Source organism: Condylura cristata, unplaced genomic scaffold (assembly GCF_000260355.1).
Source record: "Condylura cristata isolate star-nosed mole 26May11 unplaced genomic scaffold, ConCri1.0 scaffold00003, whole genome shotgun sequence".
NCBI classification, from domain to species: domain Eukaryota; kingdom Metazoa; phylum Chordata; class Mammalia; order Eulipotyphla; family Talpidae; genus Condylura; species Condylura cristata.
Genome location: NW_004567104.1, coordinates 21607144 through 21633982, shown reverse-complemented (window position 1 = coordinate 21633982; position 26839 = coordinate 21607144). Strand labels below are relative to the sequence as shown.

The 26839-nt window shown below is 43.7% G+C and overlaps 1 protein-coding gene across 1 annotated transcript in view; it reads left to right on the top strand.

The window, feature by feature from the left end:
• The first annotated feature begins 16669 nt into the window (after positions 1-16669).
• ETV5 (ets variant 5) overlaps positions 16670-26839 on the top strand; it is a 59095-nt gene continuing 48925 nt past the window's right edge. The window contains exons 1-5 of the mRNA XM_004675066.2: positions 16670-16808; positions 19834-19953; positions 20093-20180; positions 20305-20352; positions 20458-20508. Coding sequence (XP_004675123.1) covers positions 19909-19953; positions 20093-20180; positions 20305-20352; positions 20458-20508 — 232 coding nt within the window. The 5' untranslated portion in view covers positions 16670-16808; positions 19834-19908. The remainder of the gene's footprint in view (positions 16809-19833; positions 19954-20092; positions 20181-20304; positions 20353-20457; positions 20509-26839) is intronic.

Genomic DNA, 26839 nt, shown 5'->3' with positions numbered 1-26839 from the left:
GAGACTGGGTCGAAATTCTATCCCTTTTGGCTGGTTCTGTTACCCGAGGAAAGGCCCTAGCCTCAGAGCTTCAACTTCTAAGAAAGGGGCATCTCTATGGGACTAGTCAGTACGCACAACCTTTCCCAGTTATATCATTCTTTTTTTTTTTCTGAGTGATTTATTTATTTATGCATACAAAAACTGGGGTACAGGCCAGAGGTGTAGGAGGTGAGGGGATTCACCAGAGGCAGAGTGGGGAGCAGAACAGGCAGATCGACTGAAATACACTGCTGAGGGGAGCAACAGGTGAGACAGGAGAGGTCTGCTGCATCATGTGGGTCACCTCCCTGGCTGGGAATCGAACTGTGGAGAGCTTCATTGTGCTGCGCTTTAACCCATTGCCACCAGAGAGACCCCCCAGTTTCATCAATCTAACAGGAGACTTTACTACTATCTCAGTGGGTCCACTTTCAGTGAACAACACACTTCACTCATTATTTCACATGTCTTTCTTTTGCTTAAGATAAAGAGCAGCATTGGGGCCAGAGCAATAAGCAAGATTTATTTCATCTGATGGCCAAACCTTATTCTTTTGAAGGGGAGGGTGGGAGGCATGGGGGGGGGGGGGAAGGTTGCCATAGGCACCTCTAAAGATTCTACAGACCAAGAAATCCTCAAGGGAACTGAACTAGAAGCTTCAGGACTGTTACCTGACACCCTTTCCACATTGTCAGAGGAACCAAGGACCCAGAATGACCAACAGCGAACATTTCAGTGATGCGGGAAGGAAAAGAAACTCCTACTGGTAAAGTACCTCTTATGGGCCTTCTTGGGCAGGTCGCATGATAAATGTTTTTGGATCTTTGCACAGACTTAGGAAATATCATTTCATATTTTTATTCTTCTAGAGCAGAGCTATTCAATGGAAATGCAATGTTAGATTTCCTAGTAACCTCATTGAAAAGGGACAGTTGAAGTGAACTTTAATAAAATATTTCCAAATATTATCATTTTACCATGTAATAAAATAAAAATAATATTAAAATTTGACTAAAATAATTAACATTATTTGTTGCACTGTTTTCAAAACCCAGTATTTATTCTACGTGGAGGCACCAGATTGGCGTCAGTGGCTGCCGTATTGGAAAGAGAAGCTCTAGGTGCTCACACAGCATTGAGGCTTCCCATCAGAGCACTTCCCAAACTACATCAAAATTGCCCAGTTCTGGGTCTACATTATTCAGTGGAATGGAGCTCTGGGGCTGGGGCTGTGGAGTTAACTGGTCTGTTCACAGCTTCCAACTAAGAGCTGCATATTATTTTTAATTGGCTCTTGACAAACATTTAACCAGGGCAAGAATGGAGAAATACCTAACTCGTTTTGGGAAGAGCTTGGGTTTGAACTTACATCTACCTGACATCAGTCAGATATTGTGCTACCACCTAAATTTAAAGAACTATTATGAAAAGAGCATGGTCTTTAGTGCACAGTCTTGAATTAAAATCTCCGCAAGGTGACTAGTGATGGGGAACTCACTACACAGGTTATTGGGTTGAGTTTGAGGCCTCTCTGAGGCCTGATTTCCTCATCTGTAATATGATGTTGATAATATTTACCTCTCAGGTAACCATGAAAATGATGTGTATCTTGCAAACATTAGACTTTCTATAAAGGTTAGTTTCCTTTCCTTTCTAATGAAATAGAAATAAATCGTTCTTATCTGCCCAAGACTGAATCATGTGTTCATTTGACCCTATCTGCTGGGGGGAGAGTAATGAAAAGCAAACCAAAATTTGAGAAAGGAAGCCAGTTTCTACCATCTGCCTCCTTGTTTGTTCTTTAAAAAGCTCCACAAAATGCAGATCTAACCAGGGCAGCCCATGAATTGGGAGGAAATTGCACTTTTTTCTGATATTTGCCTTTGGACTCCAACACTGAAAACTTCACTAGCCCACTCTTATACTCTGAGAGCTCAGGAGTTGAAACTCTAAAAACTATTCCTGGTTCATCAGTCCAAGTAGAACAGGGCCCCATTAGAAAGCTCAAAGATTCTATCAAGAGGCCTGTGTCCTCGCTGGGACTAGACCCTCAGAGATAGTAACATGTCCTTCAACCGAAATCTCACAGGAGCTGCAGAAGATGGACCATGCAAAACTGCCACTATCTTCGGCAGAAAGTATTTACCCAATGCAAGTTCTTCCTCCTACTTTATTTGCTGCCATTCGTCTTCCGCTAACACAAACCATTCTAGGGGCTTCTCATGTCTCCACGCTGGCTGGCATGCCTGCTGAGCCCTTCCCCAATTTCATGTAGCAGTAGGACTTCTCTCTCCCAGTTCTGAATGTAACTGATCACTGTGACTAAAATCATTGTGTCCACACACAATACACTGCTATCACCATACATGAACATCCATTCTTGCTCCACCTACCCATCTTCCTTTTCCTAAAAATTGCCCCTGCATTCATACCACCGTAATAAATACAGACTGGCCCACTCACAACACCCTTAGACACAGCACCACCAATACCATAGTCACAGTCATTGTCACCACTGCCATCACTCACTACACACACTTACACTTCCTCCCGTAAACATACCCACACCTCACAACACAAGCCCCGCATCTCTAGGTACCTCATACCCTCTGCTGGCTCTCAAACCCTTAAGCACACTCAGCACACCGAGGGAATATTTATCCACCTCAGAACATTTGATCTCCAAGTTCTGAAGACTTTTCCTTTCCACATTGATTACAGTCCTTCATATACAAACATCTCTTATCTTCTCCCTACTTGACTGTGAGCCCCTAGAAAATAGAATCTGTTTCTCCTTTTATTTCTGGAGCTTGTATGGTACGTGGTACATAGCTGGGGCTCTACTACTATTTCTGAATAGATAAATGACTCACTTAGCCAATCAATATGGATCTTTTAGGCCTAACTGAGGGAATAGGCCTTGAGCCCTGGGAGTGAGGGGGTTCTGTCTTTGGTGGCCGGTCCTGTCTGATCCTGCTATGCTGCCTCGGTTTCATTCCAAGGGAAATATTTGTTCTGTGAGCAAATAAAATGTGAATATGTTCTAATCTGTTGCAAAGATACACAAAGCTGCCTTCAGCCCCATGCTTAGATCTCTGAGGGCACTTCAAAGAACTGAAGGGGGAAAAGTCTATGGTGGGGGCAGGAACAGTGGAACTCTTTATTTCCCAGTGGGGAAGGCAAATGAAGAATGGATAGCAAGTTTCCCCAGGACATTTCTAAATCAAACCTCTTGTGGGGCCTGCCAGGGTCCTAGACACACGCTAAGCGGTCATGAAGTTCTCTCTCCAGTCCTTCGGCAGATTCACAAGTGCCCAACCTGTAATTTGAAATCACACTCCCACACACTCACTCCAGAAACCTGGATTTGTGGAGCATCCTGGATTAACTAATGGAGGAATCTACCTCTGGGAAGAGTGTATGTGTTGTCCCCTCCCTGCCTCTCCTGCCCACTCAGGTGTCACAGACAGAGGAGCAACGTGTGTCCACTTAACACACGCACAGAATGGCTGGAGAAGTCAGGAAGGAAAAGCTCCTTGTGGCAGAAAACTAGGAAGAGATCTTTGCATTTTGCTTGTTTTTTACTAAGGAATTCTTAGAAGTTCAGAACCTTCCATAATAAGCTGTCATCGGATACAGTCGTTTCCGAATACAGCCTCAGGTTTGATTGCAGGGTTTTTAAGTGTCTGACCAAGGAATGCTATGTTTCAGCACTCTCCTAGCCCAGCCCTGTCCCTACTTACAGACTGAGGCAGAAAAACATAGTGGTGAACTATCAGTTATGGAAACCCAGAGCGTGCAAATTAACCATTTATGAAATGCCTGAGGAGAAAGACCTGCAAATGCCAGCAGCGGATTTTGAAACTACCCACAATCCCCTTCGTTGCTATGTTCTGTAAGTGTGAGTCTTCCGGATGAGCTGTCCTGAGGTCAGGCACACCTATTTAGAACTCCAAGTCAAAAAACAGCCTCAGCCAGGCTTGGGGGCACAATCTTAGCTGTCTTGGCTTTTGATGCTTTCATGGCCTTTGAATCTTCCCAACAAATCGCTGGTGAAAAATATTGGAGTCATCAGCTACCTCTTTTGGTAATGGGGAAACTGCGGCCCAGAGAGGCCAAGCAAATTAACCAAGATAGCCCAGCTACAGTCAGAATTTGTATTTGCTGACCCCAAAGCTCTTTCCCAGGGAGTTGCCGCACCAAGGAAGTCAAGCCTGCACAGAAGCCATGTCTGCACATTCCCCCAATTTGTTATTCAAAGCAACTGCATCTTTACCACATTAGATCCTCTATTTTTTTTTTAGTCATGTACTTTCAGTTCAAAGTCACATAATACTAACTCAATCCATTCAAAAAACTTTTTGAATATCTTTATATTTCTACTGAAAATGAATTCTTTTCCATTCCCCTACTACAAAGTGGAATGGCAAGGCCTCTCTGATGTGTTTACAACACTCCTGGACTCTGTGTGTTAGTGCCTCTCCCAGAATTCAGATGGATGCTTCTGAGGAGCCCTCTCTTGGGCTCACAGCTGTCATTCATAAGAGGAGGAGGCCAGTTAACCCTCATCTGAAAGAGGCAACAAAGTCCGACCAGGTGTCTGACAGTCCTATCTATCTAAATATACGTGCGCGTGGACACACACATGTTCATAGTAATGTTGTTTCTAACCTTTAAAAAATTGGAGAGTGCATAATATTCATAGTCAGCAGCAGGGAGACAATTAAGTAAATGATGTTATAACCATAAGGAGGCGTTTTATCAGACCTTAAAAATGGAGTTTATGATGAGTGTTTAATGCCCTGGGGACATGCCTAAGATATGATGATAGACAAAATGCAAAGGTACATATTAGTAAGTATGTCTCTGTTATGTAAAATAGCAAAGAAAAGAGACAGAGAAAAATATGTTTAAATGTTAACAGTATTCATTTCTAGAATTATGGGTGTGTATTTTTTAAGTTTTATGTATTTTCCCAATTGTACACAATGGGTAGATAATGATTGTGTAATCCAAAGTGTTTTTAAAACTTTTCAAAGACCAATTCCCAGTTTTGGTGAATTAAAAAGACTGCTAAAAAGTTCACAAAAACAAACAAGTAAGACGACTAAATCTCTGAAAATTCTCTGATTGAAATCAGGCCATAAATTTTTAAAATTTAAAGTATTATGATAGGTAGGCATGCTTGCCAGTTGAAAGAACAATTTCTCCTTCCGATCCTACTCCCTTACAAGTCATAATGTACCAAGTCTTTACAAATAACAAATGGAATAGCCTGCAGGATTCTGTTCTTTGTCAAGCCTGAACTTGGGTGCAAAATGGCTTGAATTGACCCCTACCATTCATGGGCAGGCTTGATGAAGAAATCCCTAAGTGGCGAGGCGGGGGGGGGGGGGGGCGAGAGGCAGGGTGAGGAGGATGAGCAAATATGAGCCTCCTCTCAAGCACTGTGTGAGCTTAGTCACTTACTCACTGAAGGAATTCAGAACTCTGTTCTCCTTCCTTTATTCGATCCAGCAGAGGCAGAAAGCAACAGCAGAAAAACATGCTGGATTGCATACAATCACTCTGCAAAGTGCCTGTGGCCCATACAAAGACTCCCTCTTTCTTCTTGTTCATTTGCACTCTGGGGCATTGTGGGCAAGGAAGAGGAGGTAGTTAATAAATGTTTTTTCTGATTCCCCCCATCTCTTCACCCAGAATCTGTACTATTTCAGTTCTGATGTACTTTAAGCCATTCTTACACCCTTTAGATTTGTCCTTCCTGAATTTCCTCTTTGCTCTTCTCACTCCCTTTGTCAGAACTCCCCTTAGTGCCCTCTGATTCAAGGAATCAGATACAGATTTCCCATATCTCCAGTATACCACGATCTTTACCCAACTCCCCCCAAACTCACCTTCTGCTGCCATTGCCCCACATCCACACCCCCATCCACCCGGCCCTCAACTGCAGCATTCAGCTCAGCCCTCCCACAAACTGTATCAGTGGCCCTCAGAAGTCCCATCCTTTGGAAAGAAATGTTCTCTCACTAAAATAGAATAATGGAGTCTTGTACAAATTATACTCAAAGATACAATTTTCTCAGTCTCAACTTTTCTCCCATCAACTTTTGTTAAACCTTTGGCACGGGCAGTTCTGCCTATCTCTAGTGCGAGCCTACAGATGGTAAAGCGAAAAAACAAGTCCCTGGTGAAAAATCATGGAGAAGCTTCAGGGACAGCCCATCATGTCTCTCCAACAGCTTGTTTATTTCACAGACATGTGCTCATGGTTGTAGTTTTATATGTACACATAAAATAAATTCCAATTTTCCACTAATAAAACTGTTCTTGGTTCATATGATACAATTATGTACCACATACTTTTGCAATCATCTTTTCTGAAAAAAAAAAAATTCATGGTGGTCGACTAAGAAAATTATGATTGTCATGAGCGAAGACATCTGGGTACTTTGCAAACCATTCATTACTCAGACACATCACATTCTTCTTCCCCAACATCTCACATACTCACGCACATTTGTGTCTTTATCATGTCGTTCTTCTTATGACCTCCACAGCCCCTTCTCTGCCAAAGAATACCTCGGCATTCTGGAAGATTCCATTTGAATAGCATATCTTCTAGGAAGTCTTTCTTCCTACCCTGAGATCCAACAGAACTCCTTTAGTTCCTTCAGAAGTCAATGAAGAAGAAACACATTAAGGGAAAGGAGTTAAAAAGAAAACACTACATGAAATCTATGAAGGAGAAAACAGAACATTGACAAGCAAGATATTAGGAACACTTTCATTTGTCGCCCAGGAATACTGAAAAGGTGAGTGGTCATGACAGGTTAGCACCTAGAGCCTGAATTTTCACAGAGGGGAGGGGCCATGATGTATTATGTTTCTACTCCAGGTGAGACTCTGATAGATGCTTCTCAAATATCCTATTTATTCTTTCTTGGGAGACGTAAGGTTTACACTAGTATCCCTATTAGTAGGCTCAGAGAGATGAAATGTATTCAATTTCACCCACTTAGCAAGTGACTATGCCACGACAGAAGCCCAGTTCCACCGCCCACGCCGGTCCAGCACTGGGCTTATTCACACACACACTCTCCCTGAACAGTCAGACAACTCTGGGAAGGCAGGAGTTACCATTCCCATTTTTTGCAACAGGAGAGTGATGGGTAGAGAAGTGGAGTGGGCTGCACCAATAGTCTGATGTTACGATGAGCTGACATATGAAATGGCGTTTTGAGTCCACATTTGCTGGTGCTCAGGTATAGCAGACTAGCTGGGAAAGAAGGCAGTGAGTCTGGAAGGCAGGGGAGGTAGTTGAACCCAGCAAAGAGTTTTGAATGGATAGAACTTCTTCCAGAAAGGAATCTATAGAATCACTACTAATAACCATATGGATTACCTAGTTACCATTTACATTCACAGATTCTACGCATAGTTATAAATGAATGGATTGAAAATGTGTGGGTTGGAAAGGGTAAAAATGGATCCTGTGAAAATTACACCTTGTCATTGGAGGCAGTTCAACACAGGGAGGAAGAGGAAGACCATATATAGTTCTTATAGGCTAGTGCAGCTGAGATGACCTTGTTAGAGCAGGTCCTGAGGTCAGTTTCCAGGTTCAAAATCAACATGCCTAAGTGGGAGGATTCAGATGAAACCCAGATAAATATACAAGCAATTAGATTATGGAGAAGGAGCTAGAGTGTGGGCAGATTTAAAGGTGGTTCAAGTTGAAGGGTTTGGAAGATTCTCCCAACCAAGATGCTAAATGGTGAAAAAATTTCCTCAGGGGTCAGACTAAAGAAAAACCTCAAAATGTTGATCTTTTTTGGCTGCCTAACAGGGAATTCCAGGTGCACTGGGGTCTATGCCTGGGAAACTGGCCACAATTAGAAAGCCAGACAGAACAAGCAAGAAATGAAAAGTGGTTTCTCAAACCTGTTCAAGATTGCCCAGGCCCGGTGAGAGAGGATCTAGGTTGAATGAGTCAAGGAGGATATTGATTCCCTCCTTCTGAGCAAGAGATATGAGGGGATATAGCTTCAGAAATGGAAATGAGAAATTTGGATACATATGAGTTCCTCTTGACAAGGACTGAGATAAGGCTAGAACTTCCATGCTATCCCAAATCTGGCTGTCATGAAACTCAGTCTCCCAGGAGCGTTGTGGATAAGGAATGCGGCACTCCCAGAGGCCAGGTTCCCAGTCCATCATTCCTCTCCCACCATGTGGGCAGACAGAAACTGGCCACACATAAACACAAATCCACAAAGAGAAGGTAACCCACTCCCCCCCCCTTGTCACGTACATACATGACTGTGCACTAGAAATAATTTGTTCATTCCACATACTCATTCACTCTTTGATGGCTATCTGTTAAATGCCAGGTGCTATATCTGGGGATTTGGGTGATTCAAACAAGCATCCAAGGGGGTCTCATTGGGAGACGTTTATGCTATGGGCAATGTAGATACATGAACACTATACTATATGTTTTAATCAAGGACATCGCCAAGGATATGCTATTGGTAGCAGTTTTTTGGTGTATTTTGTTTTTGTTTTTTTTTTTTAAGATTTATTTATTTATGCATACAAGAACTGGGGTACAGCCAGAGATGTGGGAGGTGAGAGGGTTTACCAGAGACAGAGTGGGGAGCAAAACAGGCAGATTGATGTACACTGCTGAGGGGAGCAGCGGGTGGGTCAGGAGAGGTCTGCCACGCCATGTAGGTCAGTTCCCTAGCCAGGATCGAACTCGTGCTGAAGTGGCTGTGGAGAACCTCATAGTGTTGTGCTTTAACCCCTCGGACCACCAGGGAGGGCCCCGGTATCTCTTGTTTTTAAACACCAATGAGATCGGTGTCAGGGTTTAAATGTGAATGATGACCCTTCTAGTTGTTGCATAAGACCCATGTACAAGATCCTGCTCCTCGCATACCCACTCTAGCCCTCTCTCCCTTATCTCCCTCGTGTCTCCCCTTAGCACGAACATCTTATATTTTAGCCACACATGAGCAGTTGCCAGCCTCTCAACAGGCCAGTCACTGCTGAGATGCCACATGTTCGTGGGAGCTGCTCTCTGCCTGAAAGGTATTTCTCTCATCTGTCCAGCAGAGTTCTAGTAATGAATCTTCAAGGGCTGTCCCAAATGTCAAACTTTGGTGCCTTTCTTGACCTTACCAGGAAGTACTCACTGCTCCTTCATTTGTACTCCCAGAACCCATTTACAGGCTTCTATTACAACACCTGTAAACACAGTATAATAGTTATTTGTTCCTGTGCCTTTCACCACCTTCCACCAGACTGCTAGCTCTCCTTGGTCAAGACCCCTGCCGAGGACACCAGCCACTCAACAAATGTTTATGGAAGTAGAAAGGGAGTTTGCTGCCATATAAACTCCTGTGTATCTTACTTTAATAAGGACCAATTAAGAGTGAGAGCCAAACTTCATCTCACAGAAGGGAAGGCCCCTTCACCTTCCACAGCCAGACACTCTTGTCTACTTATTGATAGGGCCACAGCACTGTGTCAGAGCCAGGGCAGGGAGAAGCACGCAGTGTAAGATCATCTAGAAATTGTTGATGGTGCATGATTCTGGAGAATGGGTATAGGCTAGGATGAGGTATAGTGGGGTTTTATTTGCCATTTTAGACCTTTCTGGAGGGTTGACATTTCTGTCATGATTCTCCATCAATTTCCAAAGAAATCAAACATTAAAATGAATCTTGTGACTACAACCTAAATGAATCACTTTAAATTAGGATGATGCTTACCAAAGGAGTCTTACTGGAATGTTCATAACAGTGTTATTAGTAATAACACTGACTAGAAACTGCTCAAACGTCCATTAACAGCAAAATGGACCAATCAGTCAAATATGCTCGTACAGTGGGCTACTGCGCACTCCAGAGAATGAACCAAGCCCAAATGTGTAAGGCAAAGTGGATGACTCTTCCAAACAAGCTGCATATTTACTGTATGTTTCCATCTACATAAAACACAAAAACAGGCAAAATTTATCTAAGATGCTAGAAGCCAGCCTCCCACTGGGAGGGTGAAGAGGCCTGAGTTGGAGGAGCTGGTCATTCTCTGTTTTGTAATCTGAGGGCTAGATGTCCAAGAGGCTTGCTTTGTGAAAAGTCATCAGTTCACACTCAGGACTTGTAGACTTCACTGTATGTATGCTCTGCTTCCATAAAAAGTAAAATAGGCCACACTTGAGATGCCTGAGCACACTCTCGCTCGCGATGGCAATCCCTGGTAGGGGTCAGGTGACAACCTCCAGTCCCCTAGATACCCAGCCAGGGACAGTGAGATGGAAACTCAACTGTGGTCCCTAAGGCTTTTATGAGCCCCTTTGTCCTGCCCTGAGGCACAGTCAATTTCAGGGAGAAACAGACAGTGGGACTGTGGACTTCCACAGGACAAAGAAATCAGTTTCTGGTGGTAGGGTGCTGTTCCCATAATTTGCATTTTTTCAGCATGTAATTTGACTTCTTAATGGGATGAGTGTGCACCAAGGAAGCAGACAGGTTTGTAGGTGGGCGCTGGTTTGAATGGAAGCTGCCTTATATTCCAGAGGTAAAGGGCAGACATCAGACTCTTAGCAATAATCATAGTGGGGGAGGGACGGAATGGGGATGTCGCTTGTTTTCTAAGAATGGTGTTTGACTTCAAGTGGCAATAGAGGGGACAACTGCCTCAGATTGAAAGGTCAGGCTGGATACCCCATTTGAAACCAAGTGATGGAATCCACTGATGGGTACTTTATCAGGAGGCTCGATTACCAGTTGGCCATGGTTGATTTTCTCTTTGTCCAACTCAAAATAGATGCAGCCCCCTCCACTGGCCTGACAGAGCCAGAGCGGAGGTGGGCGTTTACAACCCAAGCCAAGAGCTGAAAGAACCACCCTCTTCACCACCCTCTCTCCAGCTGCCCCATTGAAGCAGGCCCATGAGAGACTACATTCCAGCCCCAACAGCCCCCTTCGTTGGCTCTTCCAGAGGGGCTGTTGGGAGAAGCCAAAGCAAGGTTTTTAAGGCTTTGGGTAGGTAAGTTCTGAGTTCGATCACTACTCAGACTTTCTTGGGCCAATGTTGAGATGTCACAGCAAGGGTTAACCGCTGGCCATATGAAACTCTCCACAACAGGCATAAAAGGAAGCAAAAAGAGTACTGTGTGTGGTCAAAATAGATTCTGCCAAGTCCACACATTCAAGCTGGTCCACTTCCTCATTGGAGGGGCCTGTCAGCTATCAGATCCCACAGCCTCTTCCTCCATCACCATTTCTAACTCACTTGTTTTGCTGTTTCCAAGCACGCAGAGGATCTGAGGCACTGCTGGGAAAGTATGGTCTTATTGTATTGACAAGTTTTGATTGGCAATCTAATGTAGAAAAGGAATGGAAAAAATCTCTAGAGATCAGACATGTTAGGGTTCCCAAGATGCCCAGCAGTTATGGTTCCTTCATGTGGGGACAGCTTCCTTCATGGGTCCCAGAGGTGGAGCAGGAAGCTAGCATGTGACTGACTGGCTTGGGGAACAGGCAGCCTTGTCCTGCACGAGCTGTCGGAAGGGCCCAGAAGACTCCGCAGAGTACTCAGGGTCACTAAGTCACAGCAGACACCCGGCCATGCCGCTGGGCTCCTTGCTGAGGCAACAGTAAGCCAGAGGAGGTTCCTAAAGGTTTGCACTGTATTTTCTAAAGATTTGGGGGGTAAGTCCTCAGCTATAAGGAATCAAAATATGGAGCAGTCCCAGGTTTTCTTAACAATGGAATATTGGAAGATTCTGAGCATTGAGAGTTAGAAGGAACCGAGAGAGGGCTGTCCACAAGCCCAGGAAATGAGCTAGGAGGAATAAGCCCCACTCGTCTAGCTCAGAGGGTCAAGGACATGGCTTGAGTGAAAACCTGCCTTGCTCCTTCCTAACATGTTCCTTAACCTCTCACTTTGACCCTCAGTTTTCCCACCTGCAGAATTGGTATTGTTTCTACCTTTGAAACAGAAGGGTTGAGAACATTAAGTAAAACGAAATATAGGAAGTATTGGACACAGAGCCTGGCATGGAGGGGAAGTGTAGCATATGCAATTTCCATTCGCTTTCTAAAGTTACTTTAATGAAGATGAATTCTTGCTGGCCTAGAATAATAATTCAGAAGTCTGGCTGGAGCTGCTAGAATAAGGTCCCAAGAAAGTACAGCAGCTTTCCTTGGGCTTGATGTGTAAGCAGCCAGAGCCCCAAAGGCAAGATGAAGGACATGAATAGGAACTAAAAATGCACAGTGGAGTTTCCAAGCCTAGAGCCTGTTCCAGATCAGCACTGGCCCTTAACTCCAACTCTTTCTAGTTAATGTGATCTTGGGCCAGTTACCTAGAGTCTCTGTACCTCTGTCACCTCATCTAGAAAAATAGAAATAATAATGGTAACATTCCAATGTTAAGAGAATCAAATGGGTTAATATCAAACCTCTGAACAGCCTGGAGCAGTAAAGTGCTCTTTCAGTGCAGACTTTTGACTTCATTAAGCACACACTGTCCCTGGGGCTGAGGGACACCAGCAGAGTGGGTAATGGGCAGGCACTGGCGTGATCTGCGGGGTACACACTCTCTCTGACTGTGTGCCAGCTACATGATCCGAAGTGATTTCTGTACCTTCTGTACCTAAACATCCTCATCTTGAAAAGTGAAATGGTAATAATAGCACCTCCCTCAGAGGCTGTCATTGGGACTAAATGTGCAAAGACCTAGGAAATGTTTGGGGAAGTGTCATGGCTCATAGAATGTACTCCGTACATGACAGCTATTATTGTTTCCTGTCTAAAAAGGACCTTGAAGGCAATATGGTACCTATTTGTTTAAAGAGCCATTGAAACGAAAAGATTCCCTTTTGTTTCCCACAGTTTTGAAGGGATTAAGATTGAATTTTAGAAAGGAAAGTGTGTCAGCCTGATAGAACTCTCTCTTCTTGAAAAGAAAAACAGCAATGCAGCTTTCCAACACTGTCCCTTCCTCCGTCCTATACAGAATGGGAAAGAACCCCCTGAGGGCTAAGAGCCCGCAATCCAGTCTCCTCACAGGGTGATCCTTGCCTCAGCATTTCTAAGAGAGGGAGAAGAGGTGTTGCCAAGAGCCAGGGATGAGGATCACCAGGCAGCCACATTTTCCACTGTCAATTTGTGATCAGTTCTTGAAAGGGGCGCTTGCCATCCACCTTAACTTGCTTCGGGAATCTGAGGAGAACACTTTAAGAATAGCCCTCAAAGGGAAACAGAAGCTGTCCAGTTTGAGGCAAGGAACTTACTTTCCTATCCTTCTGTGTTGCTTCCCTAAAGATACACTGCAAATTGAGGACTACTTATCCTATTGTGATTAAGTAAGTTTTGCTAGAAGACAAAGGCTGGATCAGCACTATACAAATGTTTCAGAGGGCTGGTCTCTCCTTGTTATCTTTTCCAATCTGGTCTTTCACCTGGAAGAGAGCTTAGCACACGTGTTAGACAAATGTAAGGAATGTTTCTAGAGGGAAAGACTCAATGTACTAGATAAAGAACTTCCAAATACTGACCCTTAACTCGCACAAAGACAAAGATAACAAGAGAAGATGGGGAGTGGGCAATGGGAGAGGTAAGTCACTAAGAAGAAGAAGAAGCAGCAGCTGCCAACAGAAGGGAGAGATGTGGAGTGAGGAAACCACAAATATTTAGCCATAAGGAACCAACTTTAGACCCATCTGGTGCTGTGGGTCAGCCTGAGTTACACCAGCACATATCACAGTAGAGGCAAGGGGCAGTTGAGGACCTAACTACCTCTCCAACATTAACTCCAAATTCTCAGAATCATGGACTCTTGGGCTGAAATAATCCTCAGAGCTTACCTGTGCAGCTCTTCTGCACTTCTCTTCCATCTTTCTGTGTGAATGCTTCCTGCGACAGGAAACTCACTACCTGTTGCAGAGTTCCTGCTTTGGGCGACTTCATCCCAAAGTGCTTCTTAACAATATACTCAGTATACTCAATATATCAGTGCCTCTCTGTGATGCTAACCACTTCTGTCCTTGATCATTTCAGGTTCAGATGATACTTTCTGGTAATCTACTGAACTACAGGGGCATATAGGAGGCCCACCACATATGGGCTCCAGAATGGACCTGACTTTGTTTTTATGCAAGGTCAGCTCTGTGACCACTGGTAATATATTTAATCTTTCTGTGCATCAGCTTCTTATCCTCACAATGCAGATATTAGTAGTTATTACCACTTAAATATTAATGTGGAGGGTTAATCTCAAGGATTAAATAATATAACCTACAGAGCTGCAGTACTTGTTTGCTTGCACAGGGTCAGACTGAGTATTTATTAGAAAACAAATATTTTTTAAATGACTAAATATTTAGTTAGTTCTAGCTTTATTCTGGTATAAAGTTCTACACTTGACAGCATATCACAACCTTAGGAAACCCCACCTCCCTATTCTGCACAAACTTAGTCACTATTTATTACTATTTAATGCCACTTCTCTTTCTAAGGTGGGAAGGAGAGTGTTAGCTTGAGTCACAAAATGAAAGCAGGTGCTGTGACATGCCCTCTTTTCCTATAACCAAAGTTATAAAGCATGATTGAAGGGCAGCAGCTTATATGATAAGAACATGGGATTTACTCAAGCAACAAGGAGAAGGAAAGCTCTCCTGGAGTAACTAGATCAGAGAGCAGGATGAGATGAGATGAGGTGGAGCGGGAACAGACAAGCCCAGGAGGAGCAAGATCAAGATGCTAGCCTAGGTCCTAAGTTCAGCTGGGAAGATAAAGCCCTCTGGAATGTCAGCAACCCACTGGGAGCGCGACTGAAATAAAGTAAAACCTCCAGTCACCAATCAGAAATGGCACTAACTAGGGAATGAAGAAGGCACCAACAGAAAACTTTACTGGATCTGGGGTCAAAGTAAAATGCTCAACTAGTAAATTAAATATAATGAATTGCTGGTTAAAAGTTCAAGCCACCTCTCCCAGCTATCAATTCATGCCAGTCTCACCCCTGCACAAAGTTAAGAGCTCAAGTCGAGCTCAATTCTGGGCCGAGGACTTAACCAGCGTACTTCAAGTTCCTCAGGAAAATTCCACCATTTCTGGGACTATAAAAGACAGACCAAGATCCTGCTCTGTTCAACATAAAAGTGAAAGCAGAAAAGTAGGTGGGCAAAAATAATTTCTATCCAAAAATAGAAATTATTGCATTTCATAAGGTGGAGAGTGGGGTACCCTTATGGGGCTTTCTCCTAATATTTGGTGTCTTTCCTCCCCATTGATGCGTATGCGATGACCGGTCCGGCACACCACTGAACAACTCCAGAGCAGAACAGAGCAGCTCCCTAGTAAGCCTACAGAGTCCAGGGGAGAGCAGAGTCGCTTCTCGGCCTTCACAGGCGTGGGGAGAGGGACGGGGGCGGGGAGAAGATTGCTTATTTATTTGTTTCCTGGAACACCCTGTTAAGAATCTCAGCAATTGCAGTTAGTGCCCGATCGTTTGGCAAGCTGAGTAGCAGCTTCTCGCCGTTCCCAGCTGCACGGGATCTAATTCGCAAATACACCATCTTGCATTCAACACTTAAATGGAAAACAAGCCTCCCGGGGAGGGAGGGAGGAAGGCGATCTAACTCTGTCAGCCCGCTTCAGAGGAATTTATGTTTCTAGGTCGACTGACTGGTCGGTGCGGCCCCCGAGAAGATTTCTCTGAGCGCCCACCGTCTCTTTTCATCCAGAACCCACTCAAGTGGAGGTTATAAACTGCAATTAAACATGGGAAGAAATCGGGATTTGACTGGGCCCTAGGCCTTGCTAATATAAAATCTGTAACTAAGATCTATTTGAGAACTCAGATTTTAGAGAGATACTGCTTATTCTTACCCATTGGAAACCTGGCTAAAGGAAATTAAGGCCTCTCTTAAAGGTAACTAAGATTAGAGGACTCGTTTCCGCTTTCTGTGTTTCTGTGGGCCGTACGCCCAGGTCAGTGAGCGAGTTTCTCTCTTGGTGGAATGACGAATTCCTCTCGCCTGAATTCTAAAATGATAACTTTGCTTGGTGCTGCAGCTGCGAACGTCTGGCGCCCAGCGGACCAATCCTAGCGGTGGCGTTTGGGGGTTGGGGGAAGAAAGTGAGGGGGTGAATAGGGAAGGGGAGAGAGCTATGCTTGGGTGTAAAGTTAGAAAAGCTGAGGGAAGAGCAGTAACGGTGACTTCTCGCGGCCTCGGCGCCTTTAAGTGCTTCACTGACTCAGCTAAGCTTCCCCCTCAGGTCGCGTTTTTTATGAATGAAAAACGTCCTTACATTCATTATATAAACAAGCCTGTGCTGATTGGCCAATGGCCCCCGGTGCATAAATTATGTAAAACAGGCCCCTAAGAGGGTGGGGAGAGACTAGCGGTTGTCCAATGGAGGCTAGAGTTGATGGGGCGGCTTAGCTGGATTTGCCTTCAGAGAGGGTAAACAAGAGGTGATAGACAGTCGCGGGAGCCGGTTCGGGCCAATGGGAACGTGGCTGGGCTAGGACCGCGGGCCAATGGCAGCAGGCGGAGCAGCAGGCCGCGGGGGGCCGGGCCAGCGCTCTAGCCTGGTTGGCAGCTTCGGCACAGAGTCCAGCCGCTGGTGCGCGGAGCGGCGGTTCAGCGTCTCCAGAAGCGGTTCGGCCCAGTCATTCGCCTAAGCGCCCAGGCCCGGTGCGCGCGTGCGTGAGCGCGCTTGCGCCCCGGGGCCGCTGCAAGGGAAAAAGAGCGGCAGCCTCAGGTGAGGGGGCGTCGAGGGGGCAGAGGGGTCTCGGAGGGGACGTCCAGGAACCGATCCGAAGGGCCCAACCGGCGAGAGTTCAAGAAAGCTTCGGAACCCTCAAAGTCGTGGTGCACTTTGTATCTGGGCTGAGCCCCGGGGGACTGACCGTCTCACCTCCCGCGGGCCCGGTTCGGTTCGGTTTCTGGGAGGTGTCGGGCGGGGGCGGCTAACGGTTCCGGAGCGCGCAAAGAGCGGGTTTCCGCACGTCGCGGGCGGCGCGTGGGAGCGCGAGGTGCGGGGGCTCCGGGTGGAGATGGGGAGGCGGTGCGGAGTTGCGGGGCTTTACAGTCTCTAGAGACCCGCGAGCCCCAAGGGTACTTGGAGACTCGCGAGAAGAGAAGCTTGGCAATGCTTTACTGTGGGGAGGAGGGGGCGGGAAGCAGCTAGAGGGGGAATATTTGAGAGGTGATCCTCTCCCAGCACCTGGAGGGGTTAAGTGACATAGGCATGTGCAGCCTGTAGGGTTGGGGGTCGGCCAGCAACTTATGCGGGCCTTGCAAGTTTCGGGTTATGGAAAGTGGACACTCAATCCCCCACTCCCACCCCCAGCCGACTGAGGCGTCAGGCTGCATCGGAGAGCATCTGAACAGCGGCCTGGAAAGGGGGGAGGCAACTGGAGAGGAGGGAGGGAGGGATGGAGAGACATTGGAGTCTAGCTCTGGATTAGAGATCTGACCGCATTTTCAGAGGGGAAGAGACCTCTGGGGGAACCGAACTCGCGGCCGGGGTGGGGGGGTCGGGGGAGCACCGTGGAGACAGTCTTGGTCGGCTGGGGTAGGGATGAGGGGAGGAGAAATTGGGGGCGTTTGATAGCACACGGCGCCTTAGCTCGTTTTATGAATGTGGGTGACTTTATGAATGAAGCGGGTTTCTTTCCTTGGCTTGCCGCTCCCTGCAGCTTTTTTTTTCCCTTTCCCTTTTTGTGAATGAAGCATTGAGCTTTCTTCCTAAAACGCTGGGGTGAGGGGCCTGCGTCGGAGGCTGGGCGTGCGTTCGGAGCGGGGGCGGGGGCTCATCTGACGGAGTTTTCATGAATGGGGAAGGCTGGGAATTGGGTTGGAAGTGTGTCTTGTTTTGTGAATGGGGCCCAGCGCGAGGGATCCAGTTACAGCCTCTACCTGATGTGGCGGCCACGGCTTGCTCTCCCATTCATAAAACCAGGCCCGCTGCGCGCCTCGGGGGAGGGGCCTCGATCCCGCTGCAGCGCCGTGTTAAAGTTTTCCAGGGGGCACTGGGAAGGGAGGCGAGGGGGGTGGGGGGGCCGGAATAAAGGAAGTAGTTTAAACTCCTGAATGAACTCGAACCTTCCCTTCAGGCTTAAAAAAATTATGCTTTGAACAGAATTTTTCACGCCCTTGAACACTGAGGGCTGCTTGAAAGATCCTTGATGGTCCTTTTGGATTCTCTTGTGGCAGCTTTTACTTCATATTTTAAACGATATTTTTGCTCTTATTGGTGCAGCATTTTTGCAGTGTATCTAGTTGTGAGACTCTAAAAATAACTCCCTCTCCGATCTCCTACCCTTGGGTCCCTTTCCCCCATAGACTTTTACAGAATTTCTAAGGCCATGATTTAATGACAGAATTTTAAAGGCTATAGAGTTTTCATGCCCCTCCACTCACTGCTTATGTTTCTGAGTTTGTATACAATTTGTTAATATTTGAAAAAGAGACTTTGTTCTGCACGCTTTAGCTCTGTTTCGAAGACTAGTTTTTTTCCTAGGAAGTTATGAACTATGTATCGTTTTGCTCTTCTTTTTGACTGAAAATATCTAATTACGTGGGTGAGAACGCTGAGAGAAGGCTAAAAGATTACCTTATATCCTGCTCGCCTAGAAAATTTAATACCCCCCCCACAGTCTGAAAAACAATTTGAATGGAATTTCTCGCTAAAAAGGTACCTGTTGAAAAAGTCTATGCACTTTGAAACAAACAAAAATTATCCTTAAACATTTTGCATTGTTTAGAATTAGGTTCCCATTTTGTTGACTTAACTGTGGTTTTATTTGAAGAATAAAAAAAAAGTGTTCAGGAAGATGTTGCCTCGCTAAAATTGTTACTTTATTCTTCCCAAATTAGAAAAATTCACTCCTTTCCAATTTGACCCCCAACCTCTCCTCCCAACCCCCACACTGGACAGTGTTGAAACAAGTTTATTTTTTAGTGTGTTGGAGAAAAATTAACTTTACTCTGAGAATCAAACTGAATTTTCTTTCCATGGATCTAATGCTTGTTTAAGCTCTGTGGTAGAGATGCATTTAAAGTATGTGCAGTAGAATATATTTTCTGCTAAATGTAGTTTGTCCATTTCTTTTTAGAACTTAAATTTTATTTTTTACAGGTTGGAGATAGCATAGATATCTGTGAATGTTACCATGGAGCTTTTTGTGATGTTAGAGATGCCATAGAAGGTTAGGTTTTAAAGAGTTGTGTGATGAGTACACTTCTGATCAATATATTCCTGGGTCTATATATATGTCTTACCACTGACCTACAGAACACTATCAGGAGCACTGTGTATGTTAGAATCTTAGTTGGCAACAATTTGGAATGCTTAAACCTACTTTTTCTTTTTCCTGTCACTGTACTGTTTTTTTTTTTTAAATTACCTCTTTTTAAAAAAGTATAACACCAGAAATCTTGAAATCACCCTTTTATAAATGAAAATAATATATATTTTTAGGTGACAGATAGTAGCAACCTGTAACCTTAATGATTAAAAAAGAAGAAGAAAGAGAGGAGGAGAAGGAAAAGGATGACTAGGTCAGGGGATTTGGCATTAAGTCCGTAATGAACCTTGCTGTCCTTCATCAAGTCCAGAGTTACTCTGTAAAGTTTACACCTTGAGTGGGCATTAAGTACCTCAGAGAAAGATAGTGATTTTGCACAGACCCTGAAAAAGAGCAGTACACAACTTTTTTTAGTTATACACAACTACTTCATTTCTAAACACTTAAGTTGAAATCTCCCAATTCCTATTGCAGGAGGATCCCACATCCCCCCAGAAATTACTCAATGCTGAAACCTTTCAAAGTGACATTAGAGACGTTGGAAGCACCATGGATGGGTTTTATGATCAGCAAGTCCCTTTTATGGTTCCAGGGGTAAGTTTATGTGATTTCTGGGTTGCTTTTCTTAACCCTCCTTTAAATAATGCGCCTTTTCCTTACTGGGTTAGTGGCAAGGACCTCTTTTAAACCCTTAGCTACATTTGAGTCTTCTCTATCTATTGGTCTCTTTCAGAAATCTCGATCAGAGGAATGTAGAGGGCGGCCTGTGATTGACAGAAAGAGGAAGTTTTTAGACACAGATCTGGCTCATGATTCCGAAGGTAGTGACGCTTTCCTCTCTGTGTCCTGGCTTCCTCAAATGGCTTCCAGTGAAAGAGCATGCATGCAGATGCTTCTCCATGGCAAAGACATTCTCATTCTGGTGTCTTCTGTTTTCAATTCCAGAGTTGTTTCAGGATCTCAGTCAACTTCAAGAGGCTTGGTTAGCTGAAGGCAAGTTTCTTGGCTGTCCTATTTTCCATATAAAACATTTTACTGTGCTTTTTAATAAAACTTAAAGGCCTAAAATAAAATGAAAAAAAAAAATCTCTTTTCCAGCACAAGTTCCTGATGATGAACAGTTTGTCCCAGATTTTCAGTCTGATAACTGTAAGTACCTTTCTGGTAGTGTCACATTTGTTCTGAAATTGTTTGGTCTTGTATCATCTATGTCTAAATACTATTTTCAGCAGTAGCCAGCATCTCTAGGCCATGGAATGCATGTTGTTTCTTTGAATAATTCAGAAGTTTTTGAATTTTATTATAATGAAGACTTTTTTCATTCCTAATTGCAATCATCTCTTCAAGTGCTATTGTATTACGTGTAAGAATTACTGAACGTAATTTTTTCTGGAATTTCTTTTTGCCTAGGAATATCACAGGACTTCAAGTTCAAAATTTTAAATTAATATCATACCCAAAAACTGTTGGGCCAAACATCCGTGAATCAGACATCACCTTATAATGTTTTTTGTTTTGTAAATTAAGTCCTTGATGTGAAGTGTGAACCTCAATTTTTTTTCTTTTAAAGGTGCAGGAAATAGGTAATGGAAGATTCCTGTTAATTTTGGTTTCACCTGACTTGTCCATTTTGTTTTTACTTGTAAGCTGACAAGGGGTGTCAAAGAGTGACCTGACTTACTCTCTGTTTTCATGTGATTAAGTGCTCATATCGTTGAGATAACAAATGCAAGTGGGAGCTCAGGAGATACCTCTTGGTGCTGGCAGGCGCTTGGGGAGCTTTGCTCAGATCTTTTGGGCTGTCCTCAACAGGTTTGGGAGCTTTTATGGTCCAGGCAGAGCTATCAAGGACAAAGCTGGCTGATGAAATTTGAGCAGTACAGGGCAGCTCTAGAGAGCATTAGTCACTGGCGAATGAGCAGGTTTAAGAGAGGCTGGAGAAAATGCTGCCTCTCTTGAGGGTTGCATCATAGAGAAATTCATGTCTCTTAGTCATAGTTTATAATAGCAAGCACCTGAGCCAAGCAAAGATTCAATTTCTCATTTTGCACCAACAAATTCTTACCAGCTTTGTTTTGTATGTGTGTATGTGTGTGTGTGTGTGTGTGTGTGTGTGTGTGTGTAAAAAGACCAGTGGATAAGAGGATCTCTGGGACTAAGTAAAAACCAGGTAATCTAAATCATTAAATGAAAGAACAGAGGTACCAACTAAATATTCTTTAATGATAGGCCTCATCCCCACGGCGCAATGCCATGAAACTTTAAAAGGAACTAAACTGTAATCCACAGATGCATGGCTACTTTAGCTTTGTCACAGCTTGCTGTAGATGTTTTCTATAGGAAAGTAAATGTGCGTTAATTATTCCCCTTTGATTGCTTTCAAGTGATTGGGAAACTTGCCACCTAAAGGCTAAATAAAGATAACCCAAATTGAGTGAGTGAGTGTGTGTGTGAGTGTGTGTGTGTGTGTGTGTGCGCGCGCGCGCGCGCGCGTGTGTGTGTGTGTGTGTGTGTGTGTGTGTGTGTGCCTGTGTCTGTGTTTGCAAGATAAAAGACAGGATTTGTAATCCCACTTTGTTCTGTGTTGACAATTTGGCCTAGCCTTTCCAGTTCTTGCTCAAAGCAGCATAAACTGCAGTCTGCTTGGGAGGTGGCTTTCTTGGCTGAGGTTCTTTGAAATGCTTTTATGACACTTTGTTTGTTTCTCTGTAACCCAAAAGAGTTAAAAGGGAGATGAGATGACTGCATTCAAATTGATTTCATGTACTAAAGCAAAGGTATGTACTGTAGAGAAAGATGTCAGCAAACAGGATTTGTATTTGGAGAGAAATGTATCTGCAGGACTAGGCTAAAGTGAAGGAGTCAATAAATGTGATGTGTTTTGGCTCCTTAGAAATAATTCTTGCTTAGCGAATAGAATGTGCTAAGTTCTTTAATTAAAATGCCATACCTAAAATGGAGGTGCTCTGGGAGATGTTTCTGCTTACCAAGTGTAATGTGTTTTTTACTTTATTTGCCTTTTGCTTAGGTTCTTACAGTTGAGCTTTCTGTCTTTTAAGGATAAAATGCTTGGTTGCATAGCCTGGTGAAGTCTTTTAATAATTCTCTTGCCCTCTCTGACTCTTTTTCCTGGAAATGGAGCTTCAAGAAGGATAGATTCAAATAGATCACCTTGCCTTAGAGGTTAGGTAAGACCACAAACATGAGCGGTATTTCCTTGAACCAATCAATCTTGTAGTTTTGTGGCTGACTTGACTCTAGTTGAGAACGACAGGGTAGCCACCCTAAGCTGGCAGAACCCAGAATGGGGCAGGTTCTTTTGTTATGAACGACTCTTCTCCAGTCACCTTTTTTTAAAGTCACCTTCTAGAAGAGCGCATGACTATTCCAGGGGAAGAGAGAAACTCTGCTCCTGGAGGACTTTGAATGGAACCTTACATGTTGGTTTGAATCACCCAATCAATGAATTATAAAACTACACTTGCCCAGTAAAGTAAACCATTTCCCTACAACAGTAGAAATGTACTTAACATTCTTCTGTGGTATGCACCTGATAGTAGTCCCCTTTTCCTAGTAATGATGTGGTTAATTTTCTATCTCTTGTACATATGAGTATATCTTTGTGCATGCTTATAAGAGAGAAAAAGAAATAATAAGTAATGTGGGTAATCGTTTTTATTCTAGAATTTCCACTTTGAAGATTGTGGCTTACTTTTTTAGTAAATGCTATAACCTCAACTTCTAAAAGTGATTGTATTTTGTGAGTTTTGCAGATTCACATTCCTGTCCATAGGCATCCATCTTAAGTGTGATTTGAATTAATGAAAGCATCATTCTTGTAAGTTTAGTAGAAATGCCCTGCTTACTTCTAGCTGTACAGATTTACCTCACCTCACAAATTACAGACATTAGTAAACCACCTCCTCTGCCTGGAAATTTTTTTTTTTAAGATTTATTTACTCATGCATACAAGAATTAGGGTACAGGCCAGAGGTGCAGAGAGTGAGAAGATTTACCAGAGACAGAGTGGGAGCAGGACAGGCCGATTGACTGAAATACACTGCTGAGGGGAGCGGCGGGGAGACAGGAGAAGTCTGCTGTTCCATGTGGGTCACCTCCCTGGCCAGGGGATCATAGTTTCGTAATGCTGCAGCTTAACCCTTTGTGTCATCCAGGAGGCCCTCCACCTGGAAATTCTTAAAGGCAGTAGAAAGTACAACCCACAGGCCATAGGAGTTGTGCCAGTGCGATCAATTAGCATTTGGTCCTGAGGAGTAACCCTGAAGATCCCAGATTGTTTAAGCTGGAAATTTCTATAGAGTCTTACCCAACCTTTATTTTACAGAGAAGGTGGTCGAATATCCAGAGTGCTAGTGAGGTTGACTAGAGGCTTTGGGGCAAATAGGAAGGGTTGGGTGAAATGAGAAAATGATCCCAAAATACCATCGTTAAAGAAATTCTCACCAACTTGCACCGCCAGGGGAACATGTGTAACCTTGTCCAGGTGTGCTCCAGGGCCCCTCCCCCTGCCCCATCATTTCATAGACATAGACATAGTGTTCAGGAAAGCCTCAGGGAGACCTTGAACCATCCAGGCCAACACCTCACTTATCTTTATTATGTGATCCTGAAAAAGTTGTTAAATATCTTTGGTGCATTGTTTCTCCAGCTACGATTTGGAAGAGAGAAATTGTAAATCTGGCATGGTTTCTACAAGACATCTTAAATGTGTGTACAGATAAAACTAATAGACACATACAAACAAACATACATAAAAATCCTGTCTGTTATAAATAAGCTTGGACTGTGTGGCTATAGTCATATAAATGTGTGTGGAGTTAAATCCATGTATTTCCTCACAGAGCAAACAAACCAGAGAGTGCAGATCAATAGGTAGATGTGTACTATCTTGACTATGCATTTTCACAGAATGAACTTCGAAGCAAAGCCATGGATCAGATGGGAACTGCAAATGCTCAGATTTGGAGAGATTGGGAGTTTACATTTAAAAAAAAAATGTTTAAGTGATTGCTTGAGTTCCTGAGGGTATTACTAGATTTTAGAGTATAGAAATACTATAAATTGACTCATTTTTTTCAGGGTAGATTTCATTTCTGATTTTTTTTAATGTCATTCATTTAAATAGTGATATTATGAAAGCCTGCTTGTCAGAATCTTGAATAACTGGAATACTTTTATGCTGGAACTAAATCATGATAAAATCTTATTTTAAAGCCATGACCTCTATACCAAATATAATTTAGGGAATTGTTCTAAAATCCAATGAACTTGTGCTTCCCTCAAGTGTTCTTTTTATATTAGTGTTTCAAAAAAAAAAGAATGGAGCAAGTAGAGGAAGTAATAGTAATTTCCTAAGGACTGGCTAATTAACTGATAAAATCAACTTTTTATAAATACATTGCAAATAGATGGCTGGGGAAATAGGATTAACTGTTATATGACAGCCCTTGAGCCTGAAACACATTGATCTTAATCCTGTTTCAATATGAGATTATTCAGCGGGGTTTTTTTTTTTTTCCTTGTTTGGGTGACACCAGCAGTGGATTTCTTTGGGAGAGGGCACATTATTTAAGACCCAGATGTGATACAACAAAACCCTATGTTTGCTTACCCTGGACCATTTCTCAGGGTAATTTCTACTGAAATTACTATCCTACTTGGACCATTTCTACTGAAAAACTCATCCTAAACTCATTGTTATGGAAGGTAAGAAAGGAGACTTGAAGGATTCAAAATAAGAAACTTGAAGGATTCAGGCTTTCAGTTTATCCTCTTTAAGTGCCAGTAGTTCTGAAAGTGGGGAGTAGTCTGAAAGTGGGGAGTAGAAAGAAGTATACTGAAGGGAGAGGTTCTCTATACAGTGTGGATTTTCAAAGCCTTTGTTAGCTAGTCCACTGTCTGACCACTGAGAGGGTGCAAAAGGATTTGAAATTCTTCCTGGTTTGATAGCTTCTGCGATCCTTCAACCCAGGACACTCAAGGACCCGAGACCTAGAAGTCCCATTTATGTAAAAGAAGTGTACCTTTACCCCAAATCCGTTCATCTAACTTTCACTGAGTTAGGCTTCTTGAAAACAATGGCTTTTTCTCTTAATCTTCTATGTCTCTTTGCTCTTAGTCCCCTAATAAGGCCCAGTAACCTTTCCAATCCTTTGTATTTGGTGATGAAGAGTTAGGCAGGGGTCTTGTGTTGCCAGGCAAAATGCTTGTGTCAGCTGCCAGAAGTAACAAAATCTTGGCATCCGCCAGGAAAGTGCCGCTTATCTGCTGGTTTTTAGCATTCTTCAGTTTTATAAGGTTAAGACATGGGTAGCGTGACAGTGCTGAGAATTTGTACTCTGCCATTTCTACCATCTAGTAGTATCATTGTTTTAACTTCAGTTTCCCCCACCCTCACCCCCCACCCCCAGAATGTTACAGGTGGTAGGTTGGGTAGGGTGTGTTGCTTTTTCCAAGCGACTGTTCCTCCACATGTTTCTCAGGTTTTAGTGGTGGCAAAGTACACCCAGGCACAGAGGCCGACAGCCCCCTCTCCAGTAGGCGTATGGCTGCCCTTGAGGCAGCTTGGGTCCCATCTGTGCCCTGGCACGCAGAGCTTCTCCACTTGGAATCCAAGGAGCTCAGAGTCTTGTCATGTTGCAGCTCCCAGCTCTTGGACAGGTGCCAGGCGTGCTGATGCCAGTACCGGATTAGGTTGCTTTTTTAAAAATTTATTTTGTGAACTCATCAAGCTCGGTTAACAGAGGTTTAGGTCGTCAGTTTCTATCATTGTCTAAACCCTCAAAGAAGCTCAGCTTCAAGGGGGGATGGAAACAAGGTACTGGGCTCTCAGTGTGTGTGCAGGTGGACACCAGTGTATGTTTGAGGTGGAGACCATAATGTATGTACATACACCTCAGGGACTGGCCTGGCAGCTCAAACGGTAAAAGGAAATGTATAGCAAATAAAGCAGGCTCCCCTGCCTAGAAGGAAGATGCATTCAGGGGGAAAGTTGCAGCCGAGGGTGCAAGATTCTAGGGAGCAGGGTAACATCTATCAAAAGGCCAGGAGTTCAAGACAGATAACAGAGCAGTTTGGGCATGAATAGGGGGATCCTGCGGTCAGAAGTACTCAGAGAAACGCAGCTTTTCGTGTCACCATCTGAGTTCACTGGGGATGGGGTGGGGCAGGCCGCCAGAAGAGGTAAACAAAAGACATTTAAAAATAGCCAAGTATGCAATAACCATAGTCCAGTGCATTTCCTTTCCCCCACTGATGGCACATGGGTGATTTGGTGATGGAAAGCCCATGGCGATTACACAAAATGATGTAAAATGCACAAAATGATGTAAAAATAAACTTATGTTATAGAATAATTTATAATTTAGAAAAATTTAAATTATAAAATTATAAATAAAAATCACGCAGGTATTATAAATAAAAATCACGCAGGTATTATAAATTTTACTATAAATAGTAA